The sequence below is a fragment of the Oenanthe melanoleuca genome, chromosome 3 (assembly GCF_029582105.1).
Source record: "Oenanthe melanoleuca isolate GR-GAL-2019-014 chromosome 3, OMel1.0, whole genome shotgun sequence".
In the NCBI taxonomy this organism is placed as follows: Eukaryota; Metazoa; Chordata; class Aves; order Passeriformes; family Muscicapidae; genus Oenanthe; species Oenanthe melanoleuca.
The window spans coordinates 49,967,191-49,988,396 of record NC_079336.1 but is presented as its reverse complement, the minus strand read 5'-3'; the positions used below and the strand labels follow the sequence as shown (position 1 = coordinate 49,988,396).

Sequence of the window (21,206 nt, the reverse complement as noted above, 5' to 3'; positions counted from 1 at the left end):
AACAGATTTCCCTTGCTCTGTTTTAAAAAACAAACTGCTTAGACGCCTTCAGCTCTGACCTGTTAGCACAGCTACAATCAAAGCCACCAGAAGCTATTACCCTCTGATCTCTTTCCAACAGCACATGTGAAATACATGTCTTTGTCATTAATTTCTTACTCAGAAAATCATCATCTTCTCTCAGAGAAGTAATGTTCCCAACAGCCTAGGAATAAGCAGGAATGATGAGCTCCTCATGTCCTCTAGATGATTTGATTCAAACCAAACCAAAAGGCAACACAACAAGAAATAGTGGAAACCAAAAGACAACAAAATAAGCAATAGAGGAGACATCAGCAACTCATGGATCTGGCCTGTTTTTTGAAAGAGAAAATGGGATAAGCACAAACAGGCTGTGCAAATCTATCCCTGGTGTGTATCTAATCAGTGTCTTTTCAAACTGCCATTTTTTTAGAACAAGGCAGAATATTGCCTTTCAGGAAACAAATGATGTTTTGAGGCACATCAATTAGATTGAAGACCTTAGGCAGAACCAAGTCAGTGGGTGTCTATTTTTAAGATGATACATGCCTGGGAGACCTCCTACCAGGGTCTTTGAGGGCAGGTTAATAGTTAACAGCTTACAGTGAAGTAGGGGTGCAACCTGCTCTTTCATGCAAATAAACCCCACTTTTTATCTACCAGCCATTAATGTCCTCTTTTCCTTGAAAATACACATTTAAAAGTAAATGATACCTCATCTGTATGCTACTAAATATGCCAGAACAGCAGTACAGCATTTCTGCCCCTAACAAAAAAAATATCATGTTCCCACCAAACAACACTACTTCAAAAGATACCAAGGTTGATTAACACTGTAGGGGCTGCAAGACTTCTCCCTTCTCTTTTACACAATTTTTTTTTCAGGTGAATGACAACCCCACCTCACTTAAGTGCTGGAAACCAGCTGACTGAGGCAGGGATGGGTTCCAGGTTTAGTATGAGGGAGAAAGGATGATACAGAGCGAGCCACCAAGCTGAGGCTGCTTTTGATGATGGGTGAAGTATCTTTCTGGCTGTAGTGTGATCCCCTTTTACTATGCCTTGGTCTTGCCAGCTGTTATTTCAGCATTCAGACATGCAAGACTTTGTCCTCATCCTTATAAACAAAGCTTTCCACAATTTCCACAGAGGGGCTTAGCAGGTTTGATGAAACAATAACAAACCCTTGCCTCAGTGAGAACTGTCAAGTTACAAGACCAGAACTTGAGGTAAAAACTACCTCTTCTCATTCCATATATTTATGATTAATAAATTAATGATTAAATTCATGATTAATTATGTCATTGGGTTAACATTTTCACCTTCTCAACCCTTTGGAAAGCTGAGCCTAGAAACCTCAATGACTTTTGGAGCTCCCCAGGATGAAAAGATTTGGTTGTATCATTAAGCAGACCATCAATGCAGATCCAGTTTGCAAGCCTGAAAACCAACGCTGCTTTGCAATTTTTCCCTGCCTACTTTAGAGCACGCTGGACAAGATGGGCTTTCTGGCTGAGCAAGGGGAACAGAAGAGCAGCCAACAGGCTTGTTACCAGGGGCAGAAAACAACCCTGAGTCCACAAGTATTCCTCAAAAGCAAACAAATACTGCAACAAATCATCCATAAAACGCAGTCAAAAAGGACTTCATTTAATTAGTGATATGTAAAGACTTTTGCATAGAAAAAAGGTTAACAAAGTAATGCATAAAAGACCAACTAGGTACAGTATTTTTAAAACAAATATTTTAAAGTATATTTTGCATAATGTTTAACATTTTCAATGCTTATTGCTTTCTCCACACAGCAGAGAAATCAAGTGCATAATAATACATGCTGTGTTTTATTTTTATTTTTTTACATAAAATCTCTAGTTCTTGACTGGTTGTATTAAAATACTTAGGTTATTTTAAGTCACTGTAATAAAAAATGAAAGCAAACCATTTGATGCAGCACTAGTTATCTGGGTATTGACAAAATAATTTACTCACATCCCATTAATACATTCATTTTGGTTTGGAATCAAACCCACATTACAATGTTGGCATGTTAATAGCCAATTTAAAAATCATCCCTACCATAACTTCATTCATACCCAGATTGATCATTCTCCCAGAAGCTGATAGTGAAAAGAAGAGGGATCTTGCACTGAATTGGCTAAAAGTAAATGTCCAAATACAGCTAAATAAGTTAAGTTGAACTCTTACAACACTGAGTCTCTTGTATTGGCATGAATCAACTGTATCCAAGTGTGCACACTTTAAATAGGTGGTTACTTCTGGGTGCATGACAAATTCACTGTTTGTGCAGATAGGAACTAGCACCATGTTTAAGCCATAAAATGGGTGCCTCAGGGCTCACAGGCAGTGCTGAAACACATTAATCCCAGCACTGATAAGATAATTGCTTTTGCCAATGCTATGCTAGACGTCACAATTTGGCAAGTCTGTACAAAGAAAGTGAACTAAGGAAGAGAGAACTAGGCCTGTCAAACTAAACATTCTTCCTCGGCAATCTTTTGGCTAAAAAAAAACCTCTCCCCTTCAAGAGCACGCTCTGCCTTGGAAAAGTATCCTAGCTCAGAAGCTGAATGCAGAATTTCCCCTCTCTCCCATACCATTTCCATACCTGTGCAATGTTATTTGTTTTAGCAGAACACACACACACACATATATATATATATTTATTATTTTTTCAATGTCAGGCACTTATGAAACTGGAACTCCTTTTCTAGCCTGGGGAGACCTGGTAGATGCAATCCCTCACCTCTCTGCCAAACAAGGATGCATAGCTGCAGAACTGTAAATTCTAATGTCTACGTATTTCTACGTATTTTGCAGGAAACCTCTATGTGACGGTATGGTTGCACTGTTACAAAAGCCATTGCTGCTCCCTCGAGGTGCCTCCAGCAAGACAGACGGAGAATTAGAAGAAGGAGGTGTCTCCCCAGGTCCTCGCCGACGCCTGCAGTGAGGGCACACCGGCTCCCGGCGCGGCTGTGGGGACGCGGCTCGTGGCGGTGAGCGCATGCACGGGGAATGGAGTGGGACGAGCTGTGTGCGCGGCCAGACCTAAAAGGCTCCGACTTCAGTCCCCCAGGGTCGGTAGGGTTTCGTTCCGCCCCCGGCGCCGGCCTGCTGCGGGCTGGCAGCGGCGGACACGGCCAGCGGCGGGGTGATGGCGGTGGCCGCGGCCACGGCGGCGGCGGCGCTGGGCGGCAGCATGGGGAAGGCGCCGGTGAAGGACAGCGGGAAGCTCTGCGCCGCAGCCGTGGCTGCCGCTGCCGCGGCGTGCACGGTGGCCGACAGCGACAGCAGGGAGGTGGAGAGAGGAGGGACGTAGGGAGCGATGCTGCCGGCGGAGGGGACCCTGAGGGCGGCGTCGGCGTGGGCGAAGGTGGCGGTGAGCAGCGCGGAGCCGTGCGGGGGCACGTCCGAGGAGAGTCTGCAAGGGCCGGCCTCCGCTGCGTGCAGGCCGCCGGGCTGCAGCAGGGCGGCCGGCAGGTGCTGGAAGGCGGCCGCCCAGTGCGGAGGGGGCAGGCCGTGGTGGTGGTGCGCCATGGAGGAGGTCATGGCGGCAGCTTCCCGCTGAGAGGCGCAGGTGCTCAGGTGAGACACGAGCCTGACGCGCAGCGGGTCGGACGTGTCCAGGCCTTCCACCGAAGTCAAGTACCTCGCCACTTCTGTCAAGCACTCCCGGAAGCCGATGCTCATGAAATCCATGGCCAGGGAATGGGCGTCAAAGTAACCTGCAAGGGGAGGGCAAAACACGTGTTGAATGCGGAGCCGGCCAACCCAGTCCTGGCTCAGTCACCGCATTCCCCGTTTGCCATTTGTGGGTTAAGAGGTGCAAGAGGAGAAATTTGTTCTCTGGTTTGTAAATGATCTCTGCCGCCATCCCTGTAAGGTAATAGGCTGCAGACAATATACACATGAAAAGAAGTAAGTCCATAAGACACTTTAAAAGACACACGATGCCTCTCCTGAAATTCCTCAGCAAGCTGCTGCAGTGCAGAGCAGATCCTGTATGTGTGAACGAGATGCTTATCCACACAAAGAAACAGGCTGGAGATCAGAGAGCTTGCATGTGCTACCCTGCCTTTTCTTCCCTACACTGGCATTCATCCTAAGGCTTTCAAACTATTTCTTGACATGGTGAGTTGTTGTAGCTGCTGCCGGGGTCCCATCTACTTCACAGAGTCATTAAGACAATATGACATACGATGTTGCTTAACTGCAAACAAAAAACATCTTGTGATGACTCTGCACACACACAATAAAAAGCTTTACTGAGAAAACGTTTTATGTAATGCCATTGCTAATTTGGAGATGGAAGACTGACAGTCATATGGCCCATGAGGTATTTCAACAAACAGCAACTGGAGCTCCACAGGCTTGGGACAAAAAAGCATTTGAAAAAAAAAATCTTATTAAGTGCACATGAAAAGATACTTCTTTTCTAAAAGCGTTGAGCATAAAATCTTGTGTTTAAGTTGCAGCTCTTCAACAACAAAAACCTGTTCTAGCTTTTGGAATTTTCCTATTTTAGTTTAAATGCTGTCTCCTTGGGGGAATACTATCCCATCCACTCCCAAGCTAGCACGGCATTTTCCCTCTCTCTTTCAATGAAAATTTTTAAGTACGCATGACTGTGATGTGTGTCATTATTTAAAGATCAAGTGCCTCTCTTATGGTAGAATGCCTTGTACTCTGCCATGAAATAATTTCGGCCTTTCTGAAAAACGCTAGCACCTTAGATGGCTTTTTTCACTTGAATCAATTTCCAAGCTAGAAAGAAGTGTTTCCACCGCTGGATGCCCACTTTAGAGAATTAACTCAGGCATATTTATCAATGTTGCTCCAAATCCCCTGCCCACCATACACTCCATCTTGCCAAATCATCATGGTGCTTTTGCTGCAGGCCTACTTGCCCATCTGAACCTGAGAGAAACTCTGGCTCGGCCAGCAGATCAACGAGCACGAGGAGTTGAGGACTCCTGTCCGCAAACACTGACTCCTCACAGCTTTGCCCCTGCCACATCCACTGCGACCAAAGGTTGAGTGAACTCCCAAGAAACAAAGGCCAGGCGTGCTGGCAGTGGTGAGAGAGCAGGGTACCTTCTGGGGTGCCAGCCAGCCTGGCGTGGGGACTGCTTCTGTGCCGGAGGCTCCAGGACCTCCAGCAGCTTCAGAGGGGCTGACGCACAGCCAAAACCGCTTCCCAGCTCTGGCCACGAGTCAGCCAGCCTGGGAGTCCTGAGAGCACTCGGCTCAAGCCAGGGCTTCCCGGCCTCCCTCCCTCCCTCCGGACTGGAAGAGATATGGGGGATGTGGTTGTCACCAGCTTCCCCTGAGTCTGAGCTGCTGGCTCTGTGACAAGCTATCCCAAAGCCCTGGTGATCCTGGCTCCCTTTCAGTCTCCTATGGTGGCCGAGACATGAAAACAGAGGGTAGATGAGAGCTGGGACTCCCAGGCTCCATTATATTTTGATGGTTATCTTTTCCCAGTTTCCCCTTCACTGACTTCCCTCTTCCGAGAGAGATTTAAAAATGTTGTTTCTCATTTCTTTTCCAACCCAAGAACATCCTCCACCATGTGCACATGCCAGTGTTTTGTAGAGAACAGGAACTCTTGGTTTCACCTCATCTGTCCCGGTAACCCGCCTATGTTGCACACAGTCCACAGGTCACTTGAGCTACATGAACCCATGCACTGACCCAGGTGTCACTCACTCAAGATAAATTTGTAGTGAAGCTGCAATAAAACCACACTGAGTTCTCTGCAAGCAACTCATTGTTGACAAATCACTCCTCCACTGTGCTTGCTTGCACCATCAGCAAAAAGCCCTGGCCTTAGGCCAAAATAAAAACTCAATGTGAACAGGAGACCACTGTCCACACCTGCGTCAGGGTGGCGGAAATACAGACCCTGCACAGGACCTCAGAGGCATTTGCCTGCCTGCCCAGGCAGCTCTGAAAAGCAGAGAAGGGACAGAAGACATGCCACTTTTTTTTTTCCTATCTCGGGATCAGTGTGCTGAGCAGCAGCCAACCCCATCCCGACTTGCCAAGTCCCATCCATTCCCCATCATGGATGTCCTCCTTTCTGTGTGAGGAAAAGGACAGTCCTCAATGCAGGGGAGCATATGGGTATCAGGACCTATTTCTCCTTTCTGCAGTAATAAGTGTTTGCCCCGGGTAAAAATGGTAAAAGGTTTGCCCCTGGTAAACTCATTTCTTTGAGTTACAAAAAAACCCCTCTGGTTCACAACATGAATTACAAAATGGGAGTAACTATACTTGCAAATAAAAAAAAAACATCTACTTTTAAAATAAGAAATTATAATTAAAACTATTAGTTAAATTGCAAAGTAAAACATTAAGCGAGCAGGAAATGCAGGCTTAAAACTTCACCCAGTACTAAATCTCAAACTTCTTTTTTCTTACAGTTTCTTAATCTGTGCAGTGAGATTACTCTTATCTCTAGGACAGAAGGAGCAGATAAAGTTGTAGTATTTGTGAAGCCATGGGGTATTATTGTGATAGGCCACCCACTGTGGATCATGGTGTGAAAGGCAGTTGCAGAAATATGCCTGCATTGCCTCTCCCCACACCACAACACTTCATCCTTCCCCGCACGGCCACAGCTGTGCCAGTGTCAGCTGGGGCAGGAGACATGGCAGCAGAGACCAACCAAGGAGGAAAGCACACTGCAAGACCTGGGACTCCTAACAACATCCAACTTGTCCAACTGCAGCCAGAGGCTGGGCTCCACTAACATCTCTCTCTGTCCCGCAGCTCCCATCACAGGCATTTCATCCCCTGCCCCACTCAACGACCTGACCTGACCCATTTATAAAATAATCCCTGGCATACTTTTTTTGGGCGGGGAAGCAGGGGAAGGAAGCTTCCTGATAAATTAGATCTCCATTTGGGTTCACCTCCTGGCTGTCCCACTGTCGGTGCAAACATCAGAGGGGTGACGTGGGGGTCAGGCTGGGATAGCTGAGCTGCACATCGCGTGGGGAGCATGAAGTGAAACAGCCACCACTTCCCTCAGCAGCTGAGCACCCAGGGAGATAGAGCTTGTGCAACACCAGCATGCAACCACACATTCAAAGCAGGCACCATCGCTTGGACACACAGAGGATCCGAATCACCTAAATACAGACTGCACAACCATGATCAATTCTGGCATTTCGTAACTTAAAGAGGAAAGCTTTAGCAACTACAGTGCTTTTTTACATATATACATTAATTTTCTTTTCAAATTTTGTACATTTTCTGAGGAATCAAATGCATGTCTGTTACCTGATGGGCAATAAAATTCCTTTCATCTCTTATCAAACAAGTTACCCATAAATTTCAAGCTTAAATGGACTCGTAGAAAAAACTCCTTAATACCTAGGAAGAAGGTATGTCAGCTCGGTGTTAATTTTCACAAATAACAAAACACCAACTTTTAACATGTTTTCCTATAGCTGTCTGCTGTTAGACATGCACTTGTTCTAAGCTGAGTTTTTAAATTGCTGCAAGGTACAGAGAGGAGCATAATTCAGTCTCGTGCTAAAAACTTTGATAAAAAAAAAGTAAGAGAGAGAAAGCAGCGGTTTCTTTTTTTCTCTTTTTCTTTACCTATATGGCACAGTTGGTGAGTGAAGAATCAGCTGGTTTCCATTACAACAATTCGAAGCATGATCACGGTTGATGGCACGGGACGTGGGACCATGCTTGCGGAATGCCAGCAAGTTTTTCGCTCCAAATAAGTTCCAAAATCATGACTACACAGAACACCTCGTGGGTGGCTGAAACTATTTGGCCTCCAGCCTTGGGGCTGTCAGCTTGCACAAGCGAGGTACGCTCGACTCCCGGCGCTCGGCTGATCTAATGGGTCAGCCAGTGCAGCCACTGCGTCAGCCAGCACCCATTAACAGGGAGCCACGCCGGCCTCTGACACACAAATATAGCATAGAAATGCGAGTGCAGAGAGCATTGCCCGCCCATCTGCTTTATCAGATACCTGGAGCTACACAGAGCAAGCCTGGGTTTTGTTCTGGTGAATGAGATGGTCTAACCTGGAACTGAAAAGTCTTCCCAGAACAAAGGAAATATTTAAACATAAATTAAAGTTCTTCTCTGTTCACTTCCTTCAGTATAGCGGCTCAATAATGAGGTTTAGCATCAGGTTTTTTGCTACACAATTGTTGCCACAAACCTCCTGTTTATGTTTGGTGTTTGTGTATTTGTTTTGTCTCCCTGTGCAGATTTCAGTGCTCTTTGGAAACCCCAAACAAATCTCTGACTGGGCTGCCTGTGAATGAAGCCTTTACTCCCACAGTGTTATGAAAGCAAACACAAGCCCAGGGTCAAGTGCTTCTTTTGTCCCAGTAGCTCTTTCCCACGAGTTCAATCCTGCCATTAGCATTGATTTCCACTCCTTTAATCTGGAAACGCCTATCACAGCTCCTCAAAGCACTTTTTTTAAAATGAGATTTCCCCAAATATTAGAAAAAAAAAATTGTTGGCTCCTTACCTTTCCCTCCTGTTGCCTGCAGCATCTTCAGATGATCCACTGTCATTTGCAGTATTTCCGCTTTTTCTAATTTGGCAGATCCCTTTGAGATAAGAGGCACATATAAGTAAAGGCTTATGAGTACTACAAACTTTAATTTGATATACTTTCCACTGAGCTCAGCCTTATGGTTCCAATTTCCCCTATCATTAGGACATTCTCAGCTTAATTCTTTCGTGAGCATCTGCTTCCCAGACTTTGTCTAAGGACTAATACCGTCTCCCTAATTTCCCGTTATTAGGGCTATATCTCAGCACAGCTCTGGCCTTGAAGGTAGTGTAGAGATGACATCTTCATGAAATGAGAGAAATACGTAACTTTCTGGGCTTCCTTTTTAACAACAAACACAAGTGGAGAGCTGGTAGGAGGGATCTGTGTGGCCACAGATTAAGACCCTGCTGCAAGGTTATTTTTTGTGCTATTACCGGTAGGTGTCCCTGCGGACACACACCCAGCGCTGTCCCTCTCCTCATGGCCTGTTCATTTTCAACGTGTCATTTGGTTGTCGAATATTCCATTCTCATTTTTTAACTGAAAAAACTGCCACGCAGTCCCGTATTTTAGGTCAGTGAGTGGCCTACTGTGAAAGAGTGTAGCTCCTCTGTCAGTAAAAATATTTTCTGACACTGAAAATGCCTCACAGAGCTACAAGAGACACTGGGAAAGTACAAAATACAACTCAAAAGATAGTATATCAATGTATAACTAAAACTATTTTGCTTGGTAGCATTCCCTTTAATATCTGGAGCCCACCCAGATAACACAAATGTTATTCCAGTGCAAGATATCATCCCAGTTAAAATCAGGGCTGTGCAAGCTGCAGCCATCAGCGGATCGCATCCTGCAAGCCAACTTTTTTCTCTTAGTTGTCATCTGGGCCACCTCACCCAGGCTGCACATTTTTGAGCTGGGAAAGCTTACATGGTGCTGTGCAGCCCCGCTTCAGAGCGCTCAGCCCTGCCACGCTCAGGAGCAGCTCTGTGGTTTGGGGAGGGAGGGAGGCGGAAGCGAAACTAAACCTCCAACTTGGAAACTCCAGTGAGCTGAATGTCAAGGAGCTGGGAAAGGACTGATGACTTTGTCCTTGGCATATTGCAGGAAAATGGGGGGACTTTCTGATTCAAACACAGCACACACTCGTTTTCACGGCCGTGCATTTTTTTCCATCTGCCTATTGCTCTCAACGCTTTCCTCGTACCAAGGTTGATGCGCATGTGAATTTTTGGTCAGAATTCCCCATTTTACATGCAACTACATCCTGTAGTTTTCTCAGACTTCATCTTTTCCATAGACACAGGACAAGCCGTCTCAGTGAGAGTGACTAATAGCTAAAAACTGCATGGTGCTGGGTAATTTCCAAGGGCTCTGTAGGACTTGTTTTATAATGTTTGTGGTTTTCAAGAAATAAACAATAAAATGGGACAAACAACTGTTGTCTCTTGCCCCTGTTTATCTAGCTGAAAATATCCCTGTCACTGTTTTGCCAGAACCAATGCAAGGGCACAGTGACAACTACCAGTTACTAAAAATCATATTGCAGGTGACACAAGTGATGCTCTCGACCAATACTTCAAATTTCTTTATTTTAAGCCGGCTTTTGCTCAGGCCAGGGATGAAACCGACCGAACACGGTGCAGTGTTTGCCAAGTAGTTACCACTTACATTCAGCACCTCCCAATCCTGCTCTCAGATTTTACTTTCTGGGATTTTTTTATTTTATTATTACAAGGAAGTCAGGTTATTTATTTTCAGATTTTTTGTTTTTATTGAAATATAGTGTCAGTTGCACATATCTATAGATCTTCAGACACTTCTTGCAAAACAGGAACAAGGCTAAATGATGAATCAAAGCCCAAAAAATAAAATTCAAGATATAGAAAAAAATTAATTTGAATGGAAAAACCAAAATGCCTTTTTTTTTGTTTTATTTTTTTTTTTAAAAACATTGTATTCAAAGCTCTTGGTCTGTAATTTCATGACCAAGGAGTTGAGCCAAAGTTAACTGGATCCTTCCAGACTTCCTACTAAACACTTTGTCACTGAAAGTCTGAATATATCACTGACTTCACTAGCTCACACAACACAGGCCTATTCCACCTCCTAATGCACTGGTTCTAAAGAGTCATCTTAAAACATGAATAATCCACACTGTCTGCTCCCTTTTCAGGAAACTGGAGTGATTAGGTTGCAAAGGAAAGTATAGATTTGGAAAAAAAGATCTCTTAAAGTATCAGCAAAGTGAATTATATTTAAAGACTTAGACAGAAGGCTAATTTACATACAGGTTTGGAGAGTTGTGTTGGGTTTGTGTATTTTTATTTTTTATTTAATATGGAGTAAAGCACATTTTTAACAAAACCACTACTGGAATTCATCGAAAGAACAGAGGCAACATGAACACAGTTACCCTTAAGGGAAAAACAAGCCAAAGAATGGAAATGTTTTTCAGCCTTATAATGAATTATGTTTCTAATAGTTTTGCCACAACAAAGCATTTTATTGAAATGCCTGCTTTGTGCCAGATCAGGACACATACAGTATTATTTTAATGAGATTTACAAGAGAACTAACATTGCCAGATGAGATACAGAATTTATTAAAAAAAAAAAAAAAGCTTACTTGTTTTTCAAAAGCAGTTGGCACAAGCCGCCTCAGCTCTGATAAACTGTTATTTATACGATCCCGGCGCCTTTTCTCTATAATCTATTCCCAAAAAAACAAAACACATTAAGTTTATAAAAATGAAGGGTAAAATCACAGCACACATGCAAACTGTCGGACGCAAAAATAGTTAAATTAAACATACCCCTCTTCTTTTCTTTCTGGCCATGATCTGAGATGTTGTTGTTGGGGAATTTGATCGAATGACAGAACTATTACTTTGCCTGCAGAACAATAAAAGTTTGTCAGGTGCTGCACAACTTGACACCACTCTTTGAAGACACCTTAGGTCACCATATTACGTATACATAGTCCCTCTCATGCCATTTTCAGTGCTTTTAAGATGTGCCTTGCATTGCACAGTGTTTTTGAAGACAGTGACACATTTCAGTTTTGACTGCCCCAGCATACATTTTGAATTGACAGAACACTCTGTTGGAAATAAAATCCTTTTCTGGAGACAGTTCACTGTCCAGCACAGATTTCATTTTCTTTGCATATAAAGTCCTGCCTACTGAAGAAGGCTGAAGAACCCGGCCCAAATCCATATGAACCATCTCTATATGGCAACAGCAGTGGTTAGTCGACATACCCAATGACACAACCCCTGCCAGGCCTGCAGGGTTTTGACATTGCTGCCCATTGCTACACAGTCAGTAGATGCTCAAGTACGATGCAAGGTGCCCAACCTGGCCCTGTTGCATAGTCCAGGAACAGAATTCAAAATCTACTTTTAAAACTATACTATCCACAAGTACGAAGTTGCTTTTATCTCATCATAAGCACATGGGAAAAAAAAAAAATAGTATATTTTAATACTCATCTAGCCACTGATGAGGACGAGATGGGGCTCTGGTGCATGAACCTCCAAATTGGCAGGAGCAGCCCCGGAGCCCCTCGGCGTCCCCGCAGCGCGCCCAGCCCGACCCTCCCCGGGCGAACACCACTGCTCGCCCCCGGCTCGCACGGCGGCTTTGCCGAAGTTCAGCTGCTGAGGATCCCTGCTTACTTTCCACGGCTCATTTCCCACTGGCGCCGGTTCCCTTAGGTTGCTCGGCCTGATCAGGAGCGATTTTGGAAAAGGTCTGATTGCAAATGGCAAATTAAGCGGAGCTAATGAACCGCAGCCCGGTGGCTCAAAAAAGCTACCGGAGTGCTGCGCGCAATTTCGCGGCTCGGGCAGTCCAAGCGCGGGGCTAATTTTTGGGCTACGAGCGAGCTGCCGGCTGACCTGGAGGGGGACAAAACACCTCTGCCCTCGGCGGGCCGCCCCCCCGCAACCCCATCCCAAGGGGGTGTCCGGGTCTGCCCCTCCCCTGCCCCAGCTCGGGGCGCACCCCGGCCCGCGCCACCGACGGAGACCGCGGCCCCGGGGGTGCCCCACTTACCCCGAGTAGTTGTTCTCGCTCCCCACGTCTATAGTCTCGTCCATATCGCTGTCTGAGGTAGTTTCCTCGCAAGGTCGCTTCATGGTGTGCACGGCGCGGGGGCAGAGATAAATAAATCCGGGGTGGGCTGCGGGCACGGCACGGCTCGGCACAGCACGCCTCCGCACCGCCAGCAGAGCAAACCCTCTCTGAGGCGCTTTCCCACGCCGCGGCACAGCCTCAAGCCCGACGGCCCGCCCCCGGCAAGGCCCGCCCTGCCCGGGGTGACGGGCGGGGGCCGCCCACCGCCGGGTCGCGGAGCCGTGCGGAGGAGCGGGCGGCCGCCCGGCGGGGGCCCCGCCGCCCCCGGTCACGGCGGGCGGGAGCGGAGCCGGCACGGGGCCGCGGAGGGAGGGAGGGAGGGAGCGGAGCGGGGTCCGAGCATCCTCAGAGCTCGCCCTGCGGGGACAAGGAGCGGCGCTGGGTTCCCAGCCCTCCCATGCTGCCGGACGAAGAGGGGTCGCTCCGCTGGCTATCTCTCACCGGGCATTTGGGAAAATCTTGCTCCCCGCTGCCCGTGATACACGAGCCGGACCAGCTCCCTGCCCACTGCTCCGGAGCCCCGGGAGGTGGCGGCAGCCCCGGTCTCCTCTCTCGCGGTGCCGCGGGTTGTGTTATCGGGCACACGAGCGTGCGTTGGAGAGTTGTGTAAATCCCGGGAAATGTATAAATCGCTCCCGGCCGGGCTCGCGTCCCCGGCCGCCCCGTCCCGCTGGGCTCCGCGGGCGCTTGCAGGGCCGGGAGCCAAGCACGGCGATAATCCCTGCTGGGAACGACTTGGGAGGAAGTTTAGCGTCCTGCTTACCGGAGGATCTGTAGCAGGCGGGTTTTATTTTGCTTTTGTTTGGGATTTCCCCACCCCGTTTTCTTGTGTTTGCAAATTCCAGATCCCTGACAAAATACATTCGGAGTGGTATGTTCTCCGCAGAAATTTAATCTTTCAGCTGTGGCGACTGTCCCTGTCTGCCTGTTTCGCCCTCCATCCCCTTTGCCACCTTCCTAGGAAGGTTTTTCTCCCGCCTCTGCTGTCCGAGAGGGGCCGGGACGTGGCGGGGAGGGTTCGGCAGCAGCTTGGACACCGCCGCCTCATCGTGGCTCCCGGCGGCACACGGAACGCGGTCGCTCAGCAGCCCGGAGCACTCGAGGGCTAGCGGCGAGGGGGCTGCCCTTGCTACGGCTCGGTGCCTTGCCGGGACAGGGGCAGCCCCCTCGCCGCCCCTCCCGGGCTCCGGGGAGCAGCACCTGCCGGACACGGACGCGGGCAGCAGCTGCCGGTGTCGCCGCAAAGCGACAGAGCGAGGAGGAGTCTCCCTCCAGCGCGGCATGGCCCCGCGACCCTCACCGTGGCACCGGGGCCGCCCCGCTCTCGCCTCTCCGGGTTTCCAGGCGGCGACAGCGCAGTGCTGCTCCGGACAGAGGGAGGGAGGAAAGAAGGGCCGGAGGGGCCATGACTGCGGGCTCGAGGGGCCGCAGGGAGCGGGCACCTTCCCGGCGCGGCCCCGCTCGGCTGCGCTTCTGCCTGCGGGCGGAGTTTACCCCGGCTGCTTTATATTTAGCAGCCGGCGGTACCAATGACTCAGTTTTCCACTCGGTTAAATCCCATGGAAGGTACAGGTGGTTTTTGGTTCGTTCGCGGCTGTGCGTGCGGCAAAGGGCCATTGCGAAACAGAAACCGGCGCCAGCGCTTTTGTATGCCGACATCCGCCATCTCTGCAATTATATTTGGTGGCACGTCGGGTGTTTGCCCTTTCATGTGGATGTTGCTACTATGTAAAGGAACAGCGGGATTTCATGCCTCATTGCCCTACCGGGACATCCTTTTCATGCCCGTGTTTGCAGAGTTACTAAAAGCTCCGCGGATACTCACAACAGAAGCGAGCGTCCGCGGGCATGGCGAAGACAGCTCCAGGGAACTTGGGACGCGTTCCCCACAATGGCCCCTTTGATGGGATCTGAACAAAAAACACAACCAAAATACAATCCCCACTCCCCACTCCCCCCCCCCCCAAAAAAAAAAAAAAAAAAAAGAAAAAAAAAAAAAAAAGAAAAAAAAAGAAGAAAGGCAAACAAAACCAAACTAAAATCCCACGAAAAAATCTCCACGAACAAACAACCCAAAAAAAGTATCGGGATCTCTCGGGAGAAGTAGACTAGCAGGAGCAGCCTGTGGCGCCCGACTGCAATTTGAAGTACAAACTTTAAAGAACAGCTTTAGAAATCTGGGATTAGACTCAGCAGTTTCAGTGCTCGACGTGGGGATTTCTAGAATGTTTTAAAAACCCCAATAAACAAACAAACAAACAAACAACTCCCACCCCAAACTCTTTAGTTGTCTGTGCTGTAACGACACGGGGAGACTTGAGACAGCCGGGCCTGCTCCCGTCCGGGACCCTCTTGCTGGGAGCCCCGGGAGCGGCCGGGAAAGGCTGCCCTGCCTCAGACATCGCTTTTCAGAGAGGGACGAGGTTTGGTAGGTGTGGGTTAAAGCCCATGTTACCCGGCCTGGGCTGCAGCTGCTCGAGAGATGCAAACACGGGGGCTGGGGGCACAGGCTCAAGCGTGGGTGTCCGAATCTCCGCTAGAGCACGCGAATCACCCGCGGATATTGGTGCGATTCCGGGCTGTCTCGGGATTTTGCACAGAAATCTTTCATGTCACGCGTCGGTGCCGCTGGATTTGTAATTTCTGCTCACTCTGGAAATAGCTCCTGCTATTTTATGGTATTTTTTTCCCCTGGGGCACAGCTCCCGCATGCTGTTTTCCTACAGAAACCTGAGCTATCCTATGGTTACCTCCCCGAGTAGAGCTTATGTCAGTGTCGTTTGTCGTGGATCCGGCTGCTAAATCCTCCTGGCAGCCTCCCTGAAGTCCCTCCTCTGGGAAACTTGTTTTCATTTTGCCTAGATTAAGGGTTTTTTAAATTATTTTTGAGATGTTTACCTGCTCCTTGGGCTAGAAATTACGGGCTTTCCCGCGTCGCACAGAGGAAGGCAAGCTATTGCACCTCTGCCAGGTCTGGGGCTCGCCCCTGCGACAGGTGCGCCGCGACAGGCAGGGGCTCCGTGGGGCAGCACCCACGACCCACGGGGCAAGCCTCTTGTTGTGCTTTGGTCCTGGCTGTATGGCACCCGTGTCTCTTTCCCCATGGCCCCATAAAGCGTGGATCCCGGGAACACTTGCTGCGGCAGGATTGCCCGCTCAGCTGGCAGCGCGCAGCGCTGACAGCAGCGCGGTCGAGGCGCAGAGAAATGCGCCTTTCTCCGTCCCCCGCTGCTTTTCTCTCCAAAGGGAAAAAGCCGCTTCCCGGCAGCCTGGAGGCCCCGGGACAGCCTTCGCCCTCACCCACCCCGGCAGGGAGAGCTGCGTGGCGACCCTCTCTCCCTGAGTGCCCCGGGCAGCTTTTCCCGGGAGAGGCAGCCCCGGCCGGCGGCTCCCGGCCCGCAGGCTGCCTGTCCCGGCCGGGGGAGACCAGCCGGCCCCCTCCCCATCCCGCCCTCCTCTCCGCTTTCTTGGGCTGTTGTCCGGGGGTTTCTGTTTGTTTGTTCTGCCCTCGGCAGACGCGGTGCTCGCTGCGGTGCGGCGCCGGCGGGTCACACGGGGCCAGCCCGGCGCTCCGGGGCGCGGTGCCGCCCGTGCCCCCGACAGCGGCGGAGCCTGGGGCGCTCCCGGAGCCGCCGCCCAAGACAGCCCAGCAGCGCATCTCCTGCTGCGGCTAGAGAGCCCGCTCCCCTGGAGCAGCGACTCTTGTCTCTCCGTCCCCGAAAATGACATTTCCTATCCCCCGAGATTTCAGGATTTTACACGTAGCTGTGAGCCGTTTAGGATTAAATAGCTAGGGGATTTAAAGACTATTTTTTAAATGTGCGTGGTCTTCTGAAGGAGCTGAAGTTTTGCTCAGCTGCTCTCTTCAAGGGGACTCAAGATTGTCCCGACTTCCTTTACTGAACCGGTAGGTACTTAGATTCTAAGTCTTAAAGCAATTTTCTTTTAGTACTTTGCTCTCTCCTTTAAAAAACATTTGCATCCCATATACTTCATCAGCAAGCAGCCTCTTGGGGATAGCTGTTCTACTACTTTTGAGTTACTTTCTCTAACTATTAGGAAACTCTTAAGAACAGGAGAGAAATGAAATTTCCATTAATGGACTAGGGACACTGTAATTTTTTTTTTCTTTTTCTTGGTAGACTCATCACTAACCGCCAGGAAAACAAGAGAAAAAGCCTTATTTTTTTCCCTCTGATGTGATTGTAAATAGATGGTTAAAATTATTTCTGGCCACATTCATACCGAGATGGGACTGAAGAAAGAGAAAGAGCAAAGAGCTGAGGAAACCTTGTATAACAGCTGAAGGAAATAATGTTAAAAAAATAAAAAAAAAATTAAAAAAAAAAAAAGAGACTTTAAAACGTGTCTTTGCCTAGACAGTAGCTACACACGGGTGGAAGCGGATGCATGACATTCCATGCAAGTCTGTATTGTGAAGGAGTATTTGATTATTAGCTGGGTTGTAGCATTTTTGCCAATGGATCACACAGTAAATATGATCATGAAAAATCATAGTAGGGCCTGATCCACAGGTGATTCCTATGGTAGTACTGTAACCCCACAGATACCGATAAAATTGCAATGTCCTGAGATGAGTGCAGACACTCCAGTAGATTACTTCAGGTTTGGGAAGGATAAAAAGTGCACAAAGACTTGCTGCAATAAATTTCAAGCTGAAGATGATGAAGGAAAAAAAGTAGGAAGAAAGATGCAGTGGGTTTTTATAGACCTTTCTAAGTAACAACTTTTAATGTTTATCACTGAGCTACACCTCCATAAATTTGATCTTTGTCAAGTAGTGAAGTTTTGAGTTTTTAGGCTGAGCACAGAAAATGTAACTCTGCGTCTCCTGTGGTGTGTCACTACTTCTCTGCTTTCGGTGCCTACAGGGGTCAATGAATGCACCCTCCTGGGTCGAGTGCTTCCTCCTGGCCCCTAGTCAATAGGTGCTGCATGCTTGTCCAGTCCTCCCATTCAGAGCATGAAATGCTCTCCCTGAGAGCTGTCACTACATCGTAGGTGACACAGACAGGCAGGAACACCTCCTCTGGCTCCCACTGTCTGGTGATAACGAGAGTGATTGAACAGCACCTCAAGGAAGGGCAGCTGGAGAGGACAAACCCTGCAGCTGAGAGCCTCATCCTTAACTCTGCACCTTGGCACACTTCCTTTGTGAGCTCAGGCACTCAGGACAATTAATTAAATTAACAAAAGATGTAAATTAAAAATGTCTGTGAACTGTATTGAAACTCAGTTTGCATGCTCTTATTCACAACAGAATTGGCTGCAATTTGATTTAAATGAATTCACTTTCAGAATAAAATAACATTGAATAGAATAAAAGCAGCTTTAATTTTGAATGGATGGCTACACAGATTTGTTTGTGGTTTAACTAATCCACTCTAAATATTAAGTCTGTTGATTTTCCTGGGCATTTCCATCTAGGCTAGTTTGCTTTGTGCCTCTATTTTAGGCTCCTATCAGTAAAATTTAAATAGTAATTGCCTGCTAGAGTTTAAAGTCATTGTTTGAAGGATCTTGGTAATGACAGCATTTTGCCAGATACTCAGCATACATGTTCTGCAAAAGCCAAGTCTTGATTTCCTAGACATGTGCAAAGTTCTTGCCAGGTAACCTTTTACAATGCCTGTACCCAGCTGTACACGACCAGGGGAAACATGCAGCAGTGGAGAATTAGGGCATCATTGTGGATTTTAGACTTTCACTGAACATCTCCTTGGATTTGGCTCAAAGACTATGGGCCAAGATTTAAGAGCTCTCTAACTTCAGTCATCTTAATGAACGGCTTCAATGGTGTTAAAAGGAACTAGGGCACTTCCTTTACCAGTGGAAATCAGGCCACTTAATTACCTCACAAAAATATACAGAACCTAATCTCACAGATTTTTGCACAACATGAATTATGAACTTTAATCTATTTTAGTGGTAATGCTATTAAAAATCCATAGATCCATAGTATCAAGAATAAAACTATCCTATTATAATGGAAATGGAGTACTTGTAAAAATGAGCACATAATCACAGCTTTCTCATTGAAACTAATTTCTGTTGAAATAAATTTTCACAGTGGTGAAGCATGGTTTAATTCACTTCAACTATAGCAAGTCTAGATAAACACATCCTGTGTCAGAAATGGGACCTTTTTGAATTTTTATAATAAAAACTTGGGGTTTGATCTAAAGCAATTCTAGCTTCTTTTTTTTTTTTTTCATTTTTTTTTCAGTTCCTTCTCCCTTGTCAGCTTTTTACAGAATTTTCCTCTATTTCTTTTATGTTTTCATGCTGAATGGAGCTTTTTTTTTTTGTGGTTTTTGGATGCCAAAAACTGGAGAATTGTCCTTATTTGAGTTTTCTTGTTGTTTGCTCCTTTAAGATAAAAATCCCCCATGCTTTCCAGAGAGTAATGAAGAAACCAATTTTAAGGGAGTGCTGGAGTTTTATCCAAGATTTATTTATGAAAGAAAATAGTGTATAATCTCCAGGCTTCAAACCTAGCTGTTACAATAAATCATCTACTGCTCTAAAAATACTCCTTTATATAGACAGTCATGTGATAGAAATAAACAACCCCAGATATTCTGGATAGATCCATGATATTTAGCAAATATCCTCAGTAACAGTAGTCCTTATTGGCACTTGGAAGGGACTGTGAAACTACAGATCCTGCAAAGCAAAAGCACAAACTAAACCTCTGCTTCTCAGTAGAAGAAGTTATGATCTCTGGAAATAAAAATTACTGATGGAAACATCTTCCAGCTCTCTGAAATAAAACATGTAGGGTCAACATGAATACTCAATTGGTAAAATTTGTACACAAATTAAACAGGCATAAATTCAGTGATGAGCCAGTGTCTTACACTGCAGAGGAATTTGGATCAGGATTTTCAGCCAAAGAGAAACTGCTTTTCCCTGAACTGGAAGTTTTACATACTGCCATGAATGTATGTCCATGTGGAGAACAGTTCATCTAAACTGCAGGAAGTTCCCTTTTGTCAACCACTGTTCAAGGGAGAGAAGTTGTCTCTGTTCCATTCTGATCAGTCTTGTGTCTTATGACTGTCTGTGCTTAAACAAGTATTTTCATGATTCTTTAGTTAATATCATGTTTGATCCTGCTGAGCCTAATCAGGAAAACCTGTGTTGACTGGATATGACTTTTGCTTCAAGAAGGAAATTGAAAAGCTCTCTCTGCAGGAACTGGGCCTAATTCCAATTTTCTTCTTACTTCCAAAAGACAATAATTTTGTGAAGGTATTTTTGATTTATAGTGATAAACATTTTTCTCTCCTTTAAAATATTCTATTACTTTGCTAATATTTTATTTTAACATCTTTCTAATTAATTTTATTCAGTGTATATTTTTTGTTACATGTGGTTGAATATAAATATATCATATTACAACAAAGGTAGATCAGACTTTTGTCAGTGACTTCGAAAGTGTTCGCTGTTCTTTATGGTAAAAGAGATAAAAAATTCTGTGTGGACTGAAGGCTTTCCAAAATGCTAAATTCTTTCCTCAGCTTGGTAGTTTGTTTTCTTGTGTTTCATTTTTTTGTGTTTCAGTTTTTTGTTCACCAAAGCACACTTACAATTCCTGTGAGAGCAGTTTGCTTTTGGAGCTTGCCGGTTCTGTGTGAGTGCTGGTGCTCACCTTTGCAAGGAGCAGAGGTGCCACTTTCAGACCTGTGCTGCTCCTTTTTGAGCTTCATCACAGGGCCTGAGGTGGCTGGCAGCCCTTCCTCAGGCCTTCAGCCTGGGAGTCTCCTTCCCTGGATATTTTCAAAAGCTCTGTGGACACAGTCCTAAGTAATGTGCCCTAGGGGACCCTGCCTGTGCCAAGGGGTTGGAATAGACAACATGCAGTGGTCCCTCCTGACCTTATCCTTTCTGTGGTTTTGTAACCCTTCTGGAATTACAGAAAATGGACACTCCCCTGCCAAAACACCATGAGGTGCCTGGGTGTTTTTATCCTGGTGTAAAGGGTAAACCAGACGTTGCTATTTCACATTTCCTCCCTCCAGCCCCCAGCTTAGCCACTCTTGTATTGTTTTTGACATTGGAACTGTAGACTTTAGCTTCATTTTCTGAGCCAAATCTCAGGTCTCTGAAACTTTCTCTTCTTTGGGCCCATTGCTCCTACTTGGAAAGTTGCCCTGGCCTTCTGCAAGCCTTTCTCCTTAACCTTCTTTCTGACTGCTGCTTTATTTTCTACTGCTCTTCATGAGACATGCTCCCTTCCTCTTTTTGTCAGCTCCTTGTCTGGGAATAACCTGATGATGTCTTCTGTATTGCAGCTCACAGAATGTTTTAGTAATGACTTCTCAGTCACAGAATGGCTTTTACATTATATCTCTTTTGACAGACTCTCCCTCTTCATATGTGCTTCTCCCATCTTTGTCCTTCACACAGTCTTGAACTTCTTCCTTCTTAAAGCTCTTGTCTCTCTGCTTGAACAAGGCTGA

General features: G+C 46.7%; 1 protein-coding gene across 1 annotated transcript; it reads right to left on the bottom strand.

Annotated features, from left to right (window-relative positions):
• Positions 1-2,687: 2,687 nt before the first annotated feature.
• HEY2 (hes related family bHLH transcription factor with YRPW motif 2) lies at positions 2,688-12,853 on the bottom strand. The gene is made up of 5 exons (XM_056488605.1): positions 12,640-12,853; positions 11,397-11,475; positions 11,210-11,293; positions 8,552-8,633; positions 2,688-3,767 (listed from the first exon to the last, which is right to left on the bottom strand). Exons 1-5 carry the CDS (start codon positions 12,720-12,722, stop codon positions 3,091-3,093), a joined length of 1,005 nt encoding a protein of 334 aa, XP_056344580.1. The 5' UTR covers positions 12,723-12,853; the 3' UTR covers positions 2,688-3,090.
• Positions 12,854-21,206: the final 8,353 nt, after the last annotated feature.

Bases quoted from the DNA above. Each gene is read 5' to 3' on its own strand.
- HEY2 (XM_056488605.1), bottom strand. From the start codon at position 12,722: ATGAAGCGACCTTGCGAGGAAACTACCTCAGACAGCGATATGGACGAG. The intron at 11,294-11,396 runs GTATGTTTAATT...TTTTGGGAATAG, and splicing joins CCAGAAAGAAAAGAAGAGGG to ATTATAGAGAAAAGGCGCCG. The intron at 8,634-11,209 runs GTAAGCTTTTTT...CTTATCTCAAAG, and splicing joins CAACTGCTTTTGAAAAACAA to GGATCTGCCAAATTAGAAAA.